This window comes from Tursiops truncatus, chromosome 13 (genome assembly GCF_011762595.2).
Source record: "Tursiops truncatus isolate mTurTru1 chromosome 13, mTurTru1.mat.Y, whole genome shotgun sequence".
Lineage (NCBI taxonomy): Eukaryota > Metazoa > Chordata > Mammalia > Artiodactyla > Delphinidae > Tursiops > Tursiops truncatus.
In genome coordinates, this window is record NC_047046.1 from 71,760,243 (window position 1) to 71,778,106 (window position 17,864).

At 44.4% G+C, this 17,864-nt stretch overlaps 1 protein-coding gene across 3 annotated transcripts in view; it reads right to left on the reverse strand.

The window, feature by feature from the left end:
- Positions 1–8,716, reverse strand: part of FECH (ferrochelatase) — a 35,626-nt gene extending 26,910 nt beyond the window's left edge. For 2 of the 3 annotated variants that reach the window (XM_019937108.3, XM_019937109.3), the window contains exons 1-2: positions 8,558–8,716; positions 3,632–3,758 (exon numbers count right to left, since the gene is read on the reverse strand). In XM_019937108.3, the coding sequence (XP_019792667.2) occupies positions 3,632–3,758; positions 8,558–8,624 (194 nt within the window). In that variant the 5' untranslated portion in view covers positions 8,625–8,716. The remainder of the gene's footprint in view (positions 1–3,631; positions 3,759–8,557) is intronic. The other variant, XM_019937110.3, reaches the window with a different exon arrangement.
- Between the last annotated feature and the right edge of the window lie 9,148 nt (positions 8,717–17,864).

The window sequence follows — 17,864 nt, forward strand, 5'->3', positions numbered from 1 at the left end:
TTGTTGTTCCATAACTTTTCTACCCCCTCGGGCCAGAAGTCCTATCAATGAATTAACAAACTGGTGTTTTGTTTTCTTGATACCTGAAAATCCCAGATTCATTATATTGTGAAATTGTAATATTCCCTTAATCTTTCTACTTAGGCCACTGGTGTTCTGGGATTCTGTCTCTCACCCTCAAAAGCTGTGACTCACAATAAATTAAGTGCATTTTGCCATGGATTGCTGCCAGTTAACAGATTACTGGTTAAGAAACCCCACGCTAAGAGACTTACCTAAGCCACAGAGGGCATCAATGTGCAAACAGGATTTAGAACTGTTTTTCATCTATAACACCTGAGCTCAGAACAAGAGTGGCTTTAAATGGGATGTTACTCTACCCTGCAAACCCATGTTTTGCAAACCATGTTGATCTTATACATGAAAATACCTAAATACGCTTGCACTTAATTCAAAACTGTGTTGTGCATGACGAATGGCGCATTAGGAAGCCCTAGTCCAACATCTCTCTATTCCCGAATGTGAACTGCAAAGCTTTAGTCAAGGGTTGCTGTCTCTTCTCCCCTCCAGACACAGAACATCTGACACCAAAGTCTGAATGGTCAAGTTCCCCTTGTCTGAATATAAAAGCGTGTACGGCAAACACATTGAAAGCTTCTCATTTGAAAAGGTTGCCACATTTTGCCATTTATATTCTTGCACTCTCAAAATATGAGGTTTTTCCTTTGAACTATTAATTGGACAAACCAAAACTTAAGCTCATCAATTAACAAAGGAACAGATTAATTCTATTCTACTATATATAGTCATCATCAAGATAAAAAACAAATCCCAGCTCTTCATTAAATCTCCAAGATGTAATTGGCCAGAGGATCTATGCTGCCTCTGGAACAGGGTTTGGCAAACTCCAGTCCATGGGTCAAATTTACCCACACACCCCCTGCCTACTTTTGTAAATAAAGTTTTATTGGAACAGGGCTTCCCTGGTGGCTCAGTGGTTAAGAATCTGCCTGCCAATGCAGGGGACACGGGCTCGAGCCCTGGTCCGGGAAGATCCCACATGCCACGGGGCAACTAAGCCCGTGCTCCACAACTACTGAGCCTGCGCTCTAGAGCCCATGAGCCACAACTGCTGAAGCCCGTGCACCTAGAGCCCGTGCTCTGCAGCAAGAGAAGCCACTGCAATGAGAAGCACACACATCGCAACGAAGAGTAGCCTCCGCTCGCTGCAACGAGAGAAAGCCCACACGCAGCAACAAAGACCCAACACAAACACAGCCAAAAATAAATAAATAAAATAAATTAATTTTTTTAAAAAACATTTTATTGGAACAGAGTTCCAGTCATTTGTTTACGTATCACCTGTGGCTGCTCTCACATTATGATGGGGGAGGTGAATAGCAGCAAAGAAGACCAAATGGCCCACGAAGCCTGAAAACATGTACCACTCAGCCCTTTGAGGACAAATTTGTAGTGTAGCATTGTCTAGAGTAGTCTGAGCACTAAGCAGCACGAGGCCTTCATCATATCTGGCATCAGAATGACTCACAAAGACACTCACCACTTCAGCACCTCTAATTTTTGTTTGTTTGTTTGTTTTTGTTTTTGCGGTATGCAGGCCTCTCACTGCTGTGGCCTCTCCCGTGGCAGAGCACAGGCTCCGGACTAGCAGGCTCAGTGGCCATGGCTCACGGGCTCAGCCGCTCCGCAGCATGTGGGATCTTCCCGGACCAGGGCACGAACCCATGTCCCCTGCACCGGCAGGCAGAATTCCAACCACTGCGCCACCAGGGAAGCCCCATCATCTCTAATATTTAAAACCCAGAAATAACCTATGTGCCCCATAACATGAGATTGGATAAATAAATTAAGATTTAATAAAATACTCTTAGGCTATAAAAATTATGTAGACTTTTTACAGTTATGTGGTAGACATTAAATAAAAAGAGGAAGTTATAAAAATAATATATGTAGTATTATCACATTATGATAAATATATACTGAGTAAATATTAATAGATACAGGTATAGAGACAAAATACTGGGTGGTGAGATTATCAGTGATTTTTTTTTTCCTGTCTGTATTTTCTAAAATGAACCGATTTCTTTTGTATAAATATGATATAAAGTTACTTACTAGAATTTGGGAGTCTTTTTAGATTTTTATTCAATTTTAATAATTTAATCTTAAGGCGATTTATTTATTTATTTATTTTTGCGGTACGCAGGCTTCTCACTGTTGTGGCCTCTCCCGTTGCAGAGCACAGGCTCTGGACGCGCAGGCTCAGCGGCCATGGCTCACGGGCCCAGCCACTCCACGGCATGCGGGATCTTCCCGGACCAGGGCATGAACCCGTGTCCCCTGCATCGGCAGGCGGACTCTCAACCACTGCGCCACCAGGGAAGCCCTTAAGGCAATTTATGTTGTTGACTTTTGCCACCAGGATAACATAGTAATTAAATAATTTTTCTCCCAGGGTTCCACGTCCAATCAGTTCTTCAGTTTACACCAAATACTTACCCCAAACCCTAAATACTTAAAGCACTTTGTACTATGGCTGAGGTGAGAAAAGAGGGGCCGTGGGGGGCAAGGAGGAGTGGCATCCTGCTGGGCATGCCCCCAGGATGGAGACAGTGTCTGTGCTTCCTGTCTCCCTTCCCACATGTTGTTTTTCAGGAGGCCGGAGAGTTGAAAGGAGATGATTTGGGACCCCACCCTACTGCCCTAACCCCAACAAACCTCAGTTCACTAAGTGCTCCATCATCATACCCAGGATCACACAATTATAAGTAACAAACACAAAATATGACTATTTTCAAAGCTGTAAAGCTCTCGTGGAACATCTGGTCTACCAGAAAGGTCAAGGCGTTAATAGTTCACAGCTACTTTCTCTCTGCCCAGTGTTAAAGTGCATTACTCCTATCTGTGCACTCATCTAAAAAGTGACCTTTGCAGTCTTCTGTTGCCTCTGTACCAGAGGAAGACTTGAAAACAGCTGTGGCCTCTTGATACTGAAGAGGACGCCCAGTAGCAACGCCATGCCTGCTGACGTCCACCCGCAAACAGCAGAGGTGAGGTAGGGAACGTACTTTGTTTCTTTAATAAACTGTAAATCACATTATGGCATTTACAATAATATTCACTGCCTTAACAGTTTACTACAGAAATTCTTGGTGGATTCGTTATTCCTTTTCCTGCACAGGAGATGTATTTCATAAGTATAATCATGTTAGGTTCATAAACATATTTCCAGCATACACATAATTTCTGTTATGGGACATATTCCAAAACTAAATCCCCACACGATTTGCAGATTGTTTGTACTCAACTCTGTGTCCTTTAACAAAAGCCCTGTGGGATTTTTATTTGTCAACCAGACCTCAATAAAGCTGGGGAAAAAAATTTTAACAGAAAATGTAAAAAATCTATCAAAATTCAAAAACACTTTTAAAGCCTTAATTGGGGGTGTAATCTATAAGTTTCACAGCTATTGAAAGCAAGCCAGGAAAATAACATACCACTCCTTACATGCTGGGTTTTCCCAACACCTCTGCTCCTAGGTAGCTGGTATCTACCGGTGTTTGCGTCAAGAAAGAGAAATCCTTATTAGTACCTAAAATTAGACTCGTACCTGTTCCCCGGCTGAACTTGAGGTCTGGGGCTTCTGGCACGTTGGGCTGTTTCTGTGGCAGCTGCTGCTGTGGCTGCACTCGACTGGCACCTCCGTGGCTGACAGGCCCTTGAGCCACCATATACCACTGTGACAAAAGTAAAGTGGCAGCATGAAATCTAGCTGGAAAGTAATTGCTTTTGAAGAGGTCCTCAGAGCATAATTCCTGGATCTAAAATTTAATAGAGATGCTACAGCAGAGGTGATTTCCCCAGCATTTCACTGCAGGCGGGTGAAGGCTCTTAAGACCTCTCTGAGGGGTGGGATGGCGTCCCCTAGGATGGCTTACAGGACTTGCATGGAGGCTTTTTGGAAGCCACACACACCTCCTCTCACTGCCTTGGCCGCCGCTTTTGATATGATCCCTCATGAGATCATGCATGTTATTACGGCAGCATACTGCTCATATGAAAGGTGAGGAGCCTGCAGAAAAGGTTAAGAAACACTGATTTAAGGAGTGGAAACTGGGCCCGTTTTCCACCACTTGCACAGATCTCATGTCTGCCTCCTAGCCTTCTCCAATATAGTACCAGAACTAAGAACCCCAGAATTGCCCTTGGACTCTGACAAGGGCCGGGGGACGGAGGTGCTCTGCTTTCAAGGGCCGATTCTGGTCCGCCTCCTTCTGTACCCTGCCCCATGGGGTATGCCATCTGCATGGCCAAGGATTCATGGACCCCCAGAGTCCATGCCCCCCATTCCTGACCAGGCTCCCAGGACCCAGGACCTCAGAATTCCATGCCCCCAAAGCTCCACTTCCAGGGTCTGGTGCAGGCCTCTTTCCTGCATCCATCCTCCTGACGGCAGATCGCACCATCAGTATAAGCAATTCTTGATCTGAAGGGTAGCCAACTGGTGGCTGTTCATAGGGTCAAGAATGGAGCTTGAACATACATACACACTGGAGTATGCACAAGACTCTTCACCATGCCGGGCAGGCCAGGAGTGGGAAGAGAAGCAGGGAAGTCTGCCCGCCCGAGGCAACTTTCTCAAGGCCGCGGCATTTCTGCAGGAACTGTGAAGAGTTCAAGAGTTCACCCTTCCAGGCCGTTAGCAAGGTCTACTTGTCAGCACAGCAGAACAGAACATAATTCACAGTCTGTTAGCTTGCTGTATACGGGTCTTGTCCTGGGCACCACAAAGTTAGTTGTGGGCCTGGAGAGCCTATCTGGATCGAGGAGTCCATGGGCCATACCCAGTTATAGCATGAAGGGTACTCATCCTTAAACAACACAGAGTGAAATTAAACTGAAACCACACAGTAGGTACTCAAGATGGCAAAATGCAGGACAGTAGTTACTACCATGCCCCGCAGTATACACACAACCTCCCTTCCCCAGTCTCAAACCAGCGGGTCTGAAACCAGCCTGAGATCAGTCTCCTTCTACCCACCTCCTACTTACGAGTCAAAGGTGTTCTGGTGAGGAGCCCGGACTGTGGACCAACGGACCCGACTCTGAATCCAGTTCTGCCACTTACTAGTAATGTCACTGGGGCTGGGTTATAATCTTTCTGAGCCTTAGTTTCCCCAGCTGTAAAATGGTGAAACCCTGTTATCTGCATCCGTGTAAAGATTACAGCAGATAAGGCCAGTGCAGCACTCTTCACAGGGCCTGCCTCATATGTTGGTACCACTATTATTTTCCTTGGTAAGTGTCTAGAGCATAGGGACTACACCTTCTCTGATTTTTTTTTTTTTTAATCACCTAGCAGGTCTATAAAATATAGGAGAGTGATATTTCCAGGCCACTTAGATTTCCAACTGTCCAGATTGTGCACATTCCCAACAGAGCCAATTACGTGAGCTTGAGCTGAAAAATCCTTATTAACTCAAAGCAGAAGTGCAAAGATTGACATAAAGAACTTCAATTCCGCTCACATGAAGTCTCAAACCAACTCACATCTCCTTATTTCAGACAAGTTCAATTCTGAACTGCACGATGAGATTTAACCAGGTTCTCAATCAAGCTGCGATGTCTGCAATTCCTTATATAAATGAGGTTATATCAGATTCCATGGGGTATCAGAATAGAACTTTGGCATTACATAATTTGACTGCTGGTAATATAATAAGATTTCCTCCTGCAAACTTTAAAAGGGGGTGGGGTAGGGGTGGGGAATAAGGATGAGACTAGAGTCTCCAACCAGTACATTAGCATTGCTTAGTACAGTTTGGGAGCTGGTAGGTTTTCAAGCTGCCGAAAACTATTGCCATGCCCTCTACTTACAAAATTCTCTTCTCTGAGGTTAAATAAATTCTCAAAGAAGGTGATACTAATGATGGATCCTTTCTGCTCAGGACATAGGGTTAACACACCCACCTCTCAAGGACTTCTCTAAAACACTCCTCTCCCTTGATGATCTGAAGACTCCAGAAAAACAGAGTATCTCCTACCAAATGATTAGTACTAATCTAGCTAAAGGAGTTTAAAGTAATTATTCAAAGACCCAAATGAGACTCCTGAATGCACTCAGCTCACAGCTTAAGAGAAATTCGAAGGCACAGGCAGCATCGTGTGGTGTAGTGTGTGTTCTGGAGCTAGAGAGATCTGAGCAGAAATTCCAGATAGGACCAAACAAGATGTGTGACAGTAATTGGGCAACTCACTGAGCTACTCCAAGCCTCACTTTTCTCATCTGTAAAACTGTGATAAGGCCAAACTTGCAGGGCTGTTGTAAAGATTAGGAAAATTTTAAAAAATCTATGTCCAGCCCCAAGAACAGTGTCTGGCACAATGCATGAAGTAAGAACACTCAATACTAAGGATCTGCCCACTTATGAACTAAGACCAGGTAACTCTAACCCTACTCTTGGCATGGACAACTGGTCTACCTTTGGAAGGCCTACAAACAATAAAAGCTATAAAACCAAGGGATATGCAGAAAAGATGATGTAAGAAAACAAAACTTCATTAATTCCTGGACACACCCAATAGGTGAATCATTCAAAAGTATACCTGTAACTTAAGAAGTTCATGGGTATCAAGTGATTCTCCAAAACTATTATTTAATATTTTGGATGCTTGGGGGTGGTACGTGGGAGGGTAGAAAACAAGATACACAAGTACCTAATGCAGCCCTTTTCTATCACACAGCAGATGAAGATTATTTCAAAAGGTCCTTATAAACGTGAGTATCATTTTAAAAATTAACGGAAATAAGGTTCTGTATTGTAACTATTAATAAACACTTGGCGAGGGGAGGCTTTAAGAAAAAAATTGTTATTTTTCTAGTATGGAGCCAGAATGTTTTCATGTATTAATTTAAACATTGATATTCTTTTTTATTATTCTAGATTTGATTTTTCCAATTACAAAAGACATATATGCCTAACGTAAAAAATCTGGAAAGAAAATGTCACAAAGAAACAATAATTCTTTATTCTATTAACTTTCTAAAATATACGTATATACTATATACATATATACTAGGGAGTTTCTTATTAATTCTGTACTATGCTAAAAACATAGAGTGTAAAACTTTGCTTTTCTACTTTGAGAATTCATTTTGAGAAATACTACTCAATTTTTTCTAACCCAGATGTTAATCCCTTCATATAAAACAAGATGAAGTATTATAACTACATCTAAAATCAGAGTCTGTAATTCAATTGAACTTCAAATCTACTTCTGCTGTGGTTTCTGAATCCTTCCACTTGGTTACTTATAACCTGGACAACAAAGCATTTAAAGTTTCTCATATTGTTCTATGACCTCAACTCTTGAGCCTGTCAGACTTTCTTTGCCACAGGAAGGGTCGGTGAAAGAAAAGACTAATTTGATACTTCTTTCAGCCCCGTTACTGGCACTGTGCTTCCTTTTTTTAAAAGATAATGTCTTTCGTCTCCCACTGCCCTTAGTGACCTGATTGTCATTGACACTGGGTTATTATTTTTCCAACAAAGGCACCTGTAATAAGATATGGAGGTTCAGAGTGGACTCTCCACTCCTTTTCAGTAGGTGACAGATTGATGAATTAGGGAACTTCTTAGAAAAAAAAGTCAGGTCTGTGTCCAGTCATCATTCAAATATACAAATTAAGCATCTTAGTAGGTGGCAGCCTTTTACATAATAATAACTGAACATTTTGAGGTTATCTATGTACCTACTGTGTGCCAGGGACTGTGCTACAGGCTTTACCTGTATCCTGCTAATCTTCACGGCAAGCCTATGAGGTAGCCTCACTCAGGGGGGTCACAGGAATGCTGCAGAGCTAGTGACCCAGCCAGGTGTGTCTGAACCAGAGTCCCGTCCGCTCATCCTGTGGACACAACCTACATTCACGTCTGTATCAGAAAAGTGTGAGGTTGTCCATGGGTCTTATTTCTTCTCCAAATATCTCTAGAAAATACTAGCCTGAGCTGCCCCGCGGTGGGTCCTGCTGCCAAGGACAAGTGAGCACCGGGTGACGCCAGGGGCCAGGGCAGCAGTGGACACAGTGTGACCTCCACCACCAGAGAGGGAACCCCAGGGTAGATGCCCATGGTGATAATGAGGATAATGATGCCAACGGTACTGTCTGTGGCAGGCCCTTAACACACTCTGCCTCCCGAAATCACAACAATCCTGCGACTATCATTATTCTTATTTTACAGATAAGAACTAAGGCTCTTAGAAATTCAGCCACTGCTCACGGCCACCCAGCTGACCGATGTGACTCCGGGACCCCTCCCCGCGGCCTCTCAGGGTCCTCGGGGGACCCACGTAACCCACTCTCGCCCCTCCCAGTGGAGCGCCCCTTTCCGGATCCTTTCTCCGCCCCTCGCCCCGCCGCGGGCAGCTTCCTGCGCAGCCCGCCGCCGCTCCTTGGAAGTTCCCAGGCCCGGGGACCCCAGCGCCAGCTGCCCGCTGTCCCCGCCTCGGCGGCGGCCGCGACAGCCCCACTTACGCCGATCGCGGAGCAGGACGCCCGCAGATCGCAGGGCCGCAGCCATGTTTGTGCTGACTAAAACCATTCCCGGGGCAGCCTCGGCCCGGGACCTGGGTTCCTCCCGCTGCAGCACACCCAGGCGCGGGCCCCACCAACAGCTAGCAGCAGACCTCAGCACCCACGACCCACGCCTCCTTATCAGGCGCGGCCACTCCCTGCGCCCGGGCTGTGCGCCCGCTCATTGGTGCCGGGCAGGGGCGGGGCTTCGGGGGCGGGGCCAGGTGGAGACACGCCCCTCCCCGGGAGCCCGCCCTGCAGCAGCGAGGTGCCCCGGGTAGAGAAAGGGTCCCAGGCTGTGCAATTGGCACCTTCCACCCAAACCACCAAAATTCCGTGCGGGTCGCCCTGAACGAACGCCCTGGTTGCATGCGCCCACCTGACCAAGGCAGGAACTGCAGCCATGACAACGCAAAGAACTTTCTTCACATTTCCACTACTATCACTTACATATGACAATGCTTTTGCCTCAATTCTCCAGTTTTGTGGCCTAGTTACAGCACAACTGTACCGACCCTGTTTTATTTTGCTTTGTTTTCAGAATGAGAAAAGGAATTATTTTATATCAGACACTCATGACATACTTGTTAAGTTCCTCTGTAGTATCTCTATGCAGCAGAGTTTCACAGCTGGGACCAGAAAGCAAACATTAGGCTGCTAACGTGATAGCATTAGGAAAAGTGAAGGCCAGTCCGGCAAACACATTTTTTGGTGGGCTGGTACGGTGAGGTCTGTCAGTATCATGTCTGTGCACCTTCGCAGGGTGACTGCCTGGCCCCAATCTCACGCACAGAACAGGTGCCCCCCGCATTTCTAGCCCTTGCTGCATTCCCACACCTCTGCCTGCCCACCTGGCCCTAATGCTCAGTGCGTCTCGAAGTACAAGACCAACCTTTGGAATAGAAAGGTGTCAGGCACCATTCTTTCATTCACTGAACAAGTATTGAGCACCTACTGTGTGCACTGGGGAAACAGCAGTGAACAGAGCAGACAAGGGGCTTACATAGGGATTAGGGGAGAGACAGAAAATAATCACAATATGTAGTATTTAGGGTGATGATGAGTGTTAGAAAGAATGAAGCTATGTAAGGGAGATGAGGGAGGGGAGGCTAGTGCAATTTGAAATAGATGAGTCAGAGAAGACCTCATTGACATTTGGGCAAAGACCTGAGGAAGTAAGGGGGCAAGCCACGTGGAACATTCCAGGAAAATGGAGTCTAGATTGAGTGCAAAACCAGTTTTCTGTAGCTAAAATGTATGCTCTTGATTGAATTCGTTTATTTATTATTAAAGTGGATCCTCTTTCTGGTTTTCAGCTTGGTGTAAAATGTCAACTTAAGTGGATTGCCTTTCATATTATCTACACGATCTTCAAATCAGGCAAGAGGTGTCCCCTGAGAAACAGACAGTAAAACTTGCTCCTCGTATCAACTGCTTTCCTATACATTTTGCTAGCTCTCCATTCTCAGAATGAAAATTACATTAGTTTAATTTGCCCTTTGAAGAGGTGATCTTTATAGATAATATACTCCTCTACCTAAAGCCTAAACCCATTGCTTTTAAATCAACTACACAAAACGTCTTTACAGTTTGAAATGCTGTGCTGGAAAAAGTGTCGACAAGGCCAGAGAAGTAGAAAAAGCCCAGGGTTTTTAATTACTGAGCTATGTGGGCTCTTCTCGGCTCAGGAGGCCCAGGATAAGTCACCCTTCCATCCCGGGTGCTGTACCGCTCCTGCTAAGTGGAGATAGCAGGGGTCTTCTGGTCCCTCCCAGGGAAATGCTGATGATTAGTGACAAGGCATAAAGGTACCAAATCTCATGTAATCAACATTGGGGCAAGTTAAATTTGTATCTGGCCAGAAAAAAAAAGGAACTAACAAACCATGTTTTATTAACTGTATCAACATAATAACATTTTAAAACATGAATCAGCGCCATTTCATTCATTTTCCTTTTACTGACTCTTAAAAAACTCATTCAAAAGTATACTCATGTATAAAACCTCCCGACACACATATTAAGACTCATAGGTTACAAATGGAAACAGAACTTCATTATTTTTCCCCAAAGAGCTCTTCAGGACATTTGTTATTTCTAATCTATGGCTTATTTCTTACAAAAAGCATCAAATACAACAGCTTTTCAGTGAGTAAATTTTTATGTTCTTTTGAAGTGGAAACAGATAAAATATGCTTTATATGGGTCCTTTTGAAAACTGATAGGCAACACAGCCCTTAAATCAGAAGATGTGAATTCTAAATACGGGTTTTACTAAGAAATCCAGAAAGCCCTTGAAAGGCTAAAGAAATTTATAAAACTATATGAGATTTATATATATATGTATATATACACATATGTATGTGTATATAAATGCATTTTTTCTGGCTTAAATATCTGTACCAAAATTATAACCACTTCCCTTAACAAACAGAAAGCACATTCTCTGGGCCAACTCAGATAAGCAGCACTCCCACCACCCGGGAGAGTGTTTGCCTGAGCTCTGGTGACTTAATTAGTGAAGAAAGCATTCTCTTCTCACAGACAGCACTCAGAATCCAGCCTGTGATCCTAAATAAAATGAATTCGTTGGTTTCAGCTCAATGCTTCAGGAAAGGGGTGGGGGGAGGTCCCCTAATTCATTATTTGCCATGATTGGCACCTCTGAGCTACACAAACTAAATTTAGATTACTCAATTCTGTCTCCTTAATCAGAAAAACAGGGCGAGGATGGGGGCTTTCAGTGCAAGAGACACAGTGGCTGGGTGAAGCAGACAAATGGTGAGCTCTGATGATTACTCAGAGAAACCTGACCGATTGTCCCCACAACTGTTTTAAGCAAAGAGGCCACCAAATGCAGGTCAATGCGATGTGTATTTTGACTGCCACTCTTAACCACGCAGAGCCTTAAGCCCACTAGTGACGATGGGTTTATTAGTTCATGTGCACATATTTTCTGAGAGTCTACTATGAGCAAAGCATTATATCGGATACTGGGAAGGATAAAAAAATAAACTGTACTCTCAAGTAGCTCATTCATTTATGAAACAAATACGTATGGAGGGCATGCCTAGGTCAGGCACGTGGTGGGCACTGAGCATTACAGCAATGAATTGGACTATCTCTACTTTCATGCAACTTACATTCTAGAAGGCAAGGCAGACAATAAACAAAAGATCCATACCATAAGGTTAGCTGTGACTAAGAACCATGAAGAAAAATAATAAATGAGGCAAAGGAATGGAGAGAGGCAGGAAATGTTAGTTTTGGGGGTGCAGTGGGACAGGGCCTCTCCGCAAAGATGCCAGTTGAACAGGGGCCTGTGGGGGGTGAGGGAGGTTCTCTGTGGAAGGGCTTTGCAAGCAGAGGGATCAGAAAGTGCTGGAACACATTTGAGGCTTGTATTAGTTCCCTGGGGCTGCTGGAACAAAATACCACAAACCAGGCTGCTTAAAACAACAGAAATGGGGGCTTTCCTGGTGGCGCAGTGGTTGAGAGTCCACCTGCCGATGCAGGGGACACGGGTTCGTGCCCCGGTCCGGGAAAATCCCACATGCCACAGAGCGGCTGGGCCCGTGAGCCATGGCCGCTGAATCTGTGTGTCCAGAGCCTGTGCTCTGCAATGGGAGAGGCCACAACAGTGAGAGGCCCGCGTACTGAAAAAAAAAAGAAATGTATTGTCTTCCAGTTCTGAGGCTGGAAGTCCAAGTCAGAGTCAACAGGGCCACGCTCCCTCAGCAGTCTGTCGAGGAGAATCCTTTCCTGCCTCTTCCTAGCTTCTGGCAGTGGCCAGCAGCCCTTGGCTCTCCTCGCCTTGTAGCATCTCTCTGATCTCTGCCTCTGTGGTCATGTAGCCTTCTCCCTGTGTGTCTCTTTTCCCATAACTGTCTTCCCTTCTAGAAGGACACCAGTCGTATTGGATTAAGAGCTCACCCTATTGACCTCATCAGAACTTGGTTACATCTGCAAAGACCCTACTGGTAAATAAGATAACGTTTCCAAGTACCAGAGGGGAGGATTTCAACATATCGGGTTTTTTTTTGAGGGAGAGGGACACAGTTCACCCCATAACAAGGCCTTGAGGGACAGTAAAGAGACGGCATGTCTTGAGCAGCGTGTGTGGGGTGGAGGGGAAGGAGTTTCGGCCTATTAGGTGATGAAAGACTTCATCTTATCAAGTGATCTCCCTCTAACAGAACGATCCATGCTTACGGTTCAAAAGGTTCACTTTGCCTGCGGTGTAGAGAGAAAACTGGAGCTCTTGCGCCAGTATTAAGACACGTACCACATGACTAAATAATTTCATTTTCTCCTAAGGGTTCTAATTATTTTTGAGATCATATTGGGCAAGAGTGTTTTTCTCCAGCGAGGTCTCTGCCCCCGGGGTGGTGGGAGGGTCCCTCCAGAGCATTTCTGGTCTGCCTCTGCCAGGACTGCAGGGTCCCACCAGGCTTAGATGGGGTTTATGGACATTTCTTGGCTTCGTAGTGCTGCCCCTTGCAGATACATTCAAACCAGGAAAGTTGACTTTTTCCAGCAAGCTTTCGTTCCCTGTCCAGAGCCCTGGGCAGGTGGCAGTCTTCCATGTCCTTCTCTGGCTACAGGGCCAGTTTTCTAGCTTTCACAGAAGGGCCAGCACCCCAAGTCCCTGTTTCATGCAGAGAGGGGTCTAGCCCTTGGTCCAGTTTCCTGTCTGGGTGTAGGGTGGGCACTGTAGGAGCTGCGTACATGATGTGCTCACTTTGTGAAAATTCGTAGTGTTGCACTCTTATGATGTGTGCCCTTTTTTGTACGAATAGTATACTTTAGTATAACTTTTTTTTTTTTTTGCGGTACGCGGGCCTCTCACTGCTGTGGCCTCTCCCGTTGTGGAGCACAGGCTCCGGACGCACAGGCTCAGCGGCCATGGCTCACGGGCCCAGCTGCTCTACAGCATGTGGGATCTTCCCGGACCGGGGCACGAACCCATGTCCCCTGCATCGGCAGGCGGACTCTCAACCACTGTGCCACCAGGGAATCCCTAGTATAACTTTTAAAAATACCCCCGAGTGCCTTTATCTGGGTTCAATTCTCCCTCTAACTCCCATACCCAACCTAACAGCTCTGGTTTAGAGACCCTCTCTACTCCCTCCTCTCCAATTCTGATGCCTAGAGGTGTTCCTTTCACTCAGCTAAGAGGAGGGTCTGTGTGGAATTATTATATTTATCCGGTAGAGTTACCTGTTTATAGTGGGAGAGGAAGAGGTGAGCAGAAGTTTCCCTGATAAAAATGAGTGGTGATTTCAGGCTGAGAGGATGCAGGGATGCTTTTTCATCGGGGTGGTATAGAATTTACAAGAAAAGTAGGCTTGTTGTATACTGAATGTGAGGGGACACTCTGAAGGCAGAAGAGCACACGATTACCAAGAGCAAGACGTTCACTTGGCCACTGCACAGCATCTGGAAAGGATTCAGAGCTAAGCGTGGTGAGAGAAGGCTGAGGACCGAGCCTGAATGTGCTGAGAAATTGGACCTTTGTTGGTAGGTGAACGGGAGTCATGCATGGTCATGACAGTCATGGAGAAGAGTAGCCTGTGCTCTGAGGAAAAGGATTGAGCAAGCAGGGTCCAGGCTATAAGAGAGGAGAGACAGGGAGAACAAATAGAAGACAGTGGCCACCGTTCACAAAAGAGGTGTTGAGGGGCGTGGCCAAGGAAAGTGAAGACAGAAATAGGCAAGTAATGGCACACTGGAGATTAGAGGGAGGGCAGAATCGGGTAATTCAAGTTCTTCAGCAGTAGTGAGACCAAAAAAGAGAAATACATTAGTCAGCAGGACAGCTGGTTTGAGGCAAAGATGAATGCACTTTTTTAAATTTGTTGTTTTCATGTTGTCTTTGTTTTTGCCTGAGTATGTTTTACATTGCAAGAAGGACAAACAGGTACAGCCATCCAACAGAAAGTTGTAGTGGTCATCTACCTAGAAATAAGGATTGAAACCGACCATTCAACCATTCATTTTTTAAAAATAAATTTATTTATTTGTTTATTTATTTATTTAGTTTTGGCTGCGTTGGGTCTTCGATGCTGCGCACAGGCTTTCTCTAGTTGCAGCGAGTGGGGGCTACACTTCGTTGTGGTATGCAGGCTTCTCATTGCAGTGGCTTCTCTTGTTGCAGAGCATGGGCTCTAGGCACATGGGCTTCAGTAGTTGTGGCTCGCGGGCTCAGTAGTTGTGGCTTGTGGGCTCTAGAGTGCAGGCTCAGTAGTTGTGGTGCACAGGCTCAGTTGCTCCACAGCATGTGGGATCTTCCAGGACCAGGGCTCAAACCCGTGTCCCTTGCATTGGCAGGCCGATTCTTAACCACTGCACCACGAGGGAAGCCCTAATCATTAATTCGTTTTACAAAACAATTTACAGAGAATTCATCACTCTCCTTGCTAATTTGTCCTTCCTAATAGCTAACAATAATTGAATATTTATTCTCTTTCACCTATGTCCACTCCCTTTTGATTTATCTTCAAATACAGAGGGAAGATCTCTGGGTAAAAATGGGGGCTTGAACACATGGATGTAATTTCACTCCGACCCCCAAACCCCACTAAAATGTCAAGAGAGGTTTGGTTGTTGTTGACAGTGATGGTGTGTTTTGTTTGTTTTCAAGCACAAATCTAAAATGATGGGTAAAAAAGAAAAAGGAATGACAGCAACAAATTTGGGGAGCTGGAAGGCAGATGGATAAATGGTTCATGATTTAGCAAACTCAAAAAACCCTGAATCTTAAAATGGCCATCCTAAGACAAGAACCATCCGGATTTACATGGCAGAATCCCTAGGAGGTTCCAGACTGGCAGCAGCGGGTAGCCCTGGAAGTGGGGATGAAAGGGAGAGATGCTACATTGAGATAGATTTGGGGAACTAGACTTACCGAAGTTGTGGACACATAGCCCTCTTCACCCCTTTCCCCCCACAGGAGGTGGGAAGAGTCTGGAATCCAACCGGCCCAAGAGGAAAGATCTAAGGGTGTTGACATCTGGAATCCAACCGGCCCAAGAGGAAAGATCTAAGGATGATGACATCAGGGACTCCCATACTCAACATACTCAACAGTTCAGGCAGCTCACCCTACAGGAGGGCTCACATCTCCTCCCACACACTTCAAAAGCATTTTATCTGCTATTTGGAATTCTCAGCAGAAAACCAAGTATCACCTCACATCTGAAAAAAGCCTCTAAGAAGAAAGACAGAGACCCAAGCAAACAGAAGAAAACATACAGGAAGAAGAAAGCTTGAGTAAAAGACCATAAAGATGGAACTTTCTGAGGTCAGAATAAAAAATTTTTAAAATTTTACTATGCTAACAGAGATGAAAAATCCAATAGAAGGACTGGGGAAAAGTTGAGGAAAGCTCTCAGAAAATAGCAAGCAAAAAAAAAAAAGATAAAAGGAGGTCTACTATCTGAATAATAGCAGTTGTAGAAAGAAAGAAAAACAAACAAAAGAGGGGACACACAAAAAAAACAGTTTAAGAAAGTTTTCAAAACTGAAGGCCCTGACTTTCTGAATTTAAAGAGCATACCAACTGCCCAGCAGAATGATGAACAGTCCCAAGGAATATCATATTTCAGAACATGGGGACAAGCTTCTAGAATAGACAGGTCATATGTAAAGGACCATGTATGAGAATGTTTGGGAATTCTCCATAGCAACATTGGAAGCTAGAATGGTAACACTGGAAGCCAGGGTTTCAAAATTCTGAGGGAAAAATGCTTTTTAACCCACAATTTTATATAGAGACTATGGTTTAAATGTGAAGATAGATTAAAAACATTTTTTAGATAGGCAAGTTCTCAGTGAATTGACATTCCATGCACCCTTTCTCAGGAAAATACTGGAGGATGTGCTCCACCAAAAAGAGGAAGTAAACCAAGGAACAGGGAAACATGGGATACAGAAAACAGGCTGTCCATAGAGGAGAAAGGTGAAGGGGATACCTGGAATGACAGCGAAAGAAGATCCCAGGACGACAACTATATTTCAAGATTGGAGTGTGGCTGGTTCACACTACAGCAGACAAGCTCTCAGAGAAGCTTCTATGGGAAGATATAACTGATGAGCACCTGATGTGTCTGAGCATCTTTGGAAAGTGAATTAATGATAAAGAAAAAAATAAGATGACTGTTAATTATGGGCAAAATGAAAAGTTGGCCAGAAAAGGAAAAGCAATCATAGTATACAACATGGTCAACCAAAGTAATGATTTAACTAAGCTGGAAAGAGGGGGAGAAGAGAGGCATGCACATGAATGGTGGGACAGGGAGAGGAAGAAGCGCAATCTTCTGCAGAAGAGCAGTAGAGAGTGTCTAAAACCGAAAAATCGATAAAGTAATAGAAGCATGTTTTTCTTCATGACATGGAAGTAAATGCCTAAAGAGTAAGTTAAAATTTTGAGCACCACCATTTCTGTGAGCCAGGGTGCTACACTGCATTATATTTTGACGCCAGAAACCAGCATCTTTGAACTGCAGAGTACACCAATGTTTTTTCAAAGATAATATTCTTCATCTTATCAAGTTAGTAGTAATCTATGAGGTAGAAGGAAACTTTTCAGCATAAGAAACGGAATCATTGAATTGACCAGCAATTAGCAAATACTATGAATGACAGCATTTGTACATCATAATATCTTTTTTCCTTAGAAGGACTGAATGAGATAATAGGATTCTAAGTTTAAAGGAATTCAAGCTTTGGTGTTTCAAACTTCATTCTGTCACTTTTAACAGTGCATCTTCAGGCATGTTTTTTAACTTTTCTCAACCATTACCTCAGGGGTAATAGGGCTATTATCCATACATAGGGATTATAGGGCTATAATTATAATCTATATGTTGTATAAATTTATAATTTATATAATTATCACAAGAGGTTATTGTGGGGATTAAAGCACGTGACAGTACATGGCTGACACAAACCAGTACTCCATTATTGGCATCATTTTGAGAATTTCCAAGTATGACTTGAAAGCTAACGAGTGCACAGGTGTAGCGTTTTTGTGGCCACTGGCAATATTGGACAGTCTCAACCTTGCCCCAGTGTTCCCATTTTAACATAGAGATTGGGAACAATTTCAAAAGAGATTTAATGTGAGATGAATGAGGACCTACAGTCATGATGATGAGAGGCTTAAGGCTGGCTTTAGAAGAGGGAGGTAGCTACTCAGTGACAGTCACACTAAGTCTGCCACAGCCTCAGCTGGGCGGGCTTTTAAAAAGCACCCTGGGGGCTTCCCT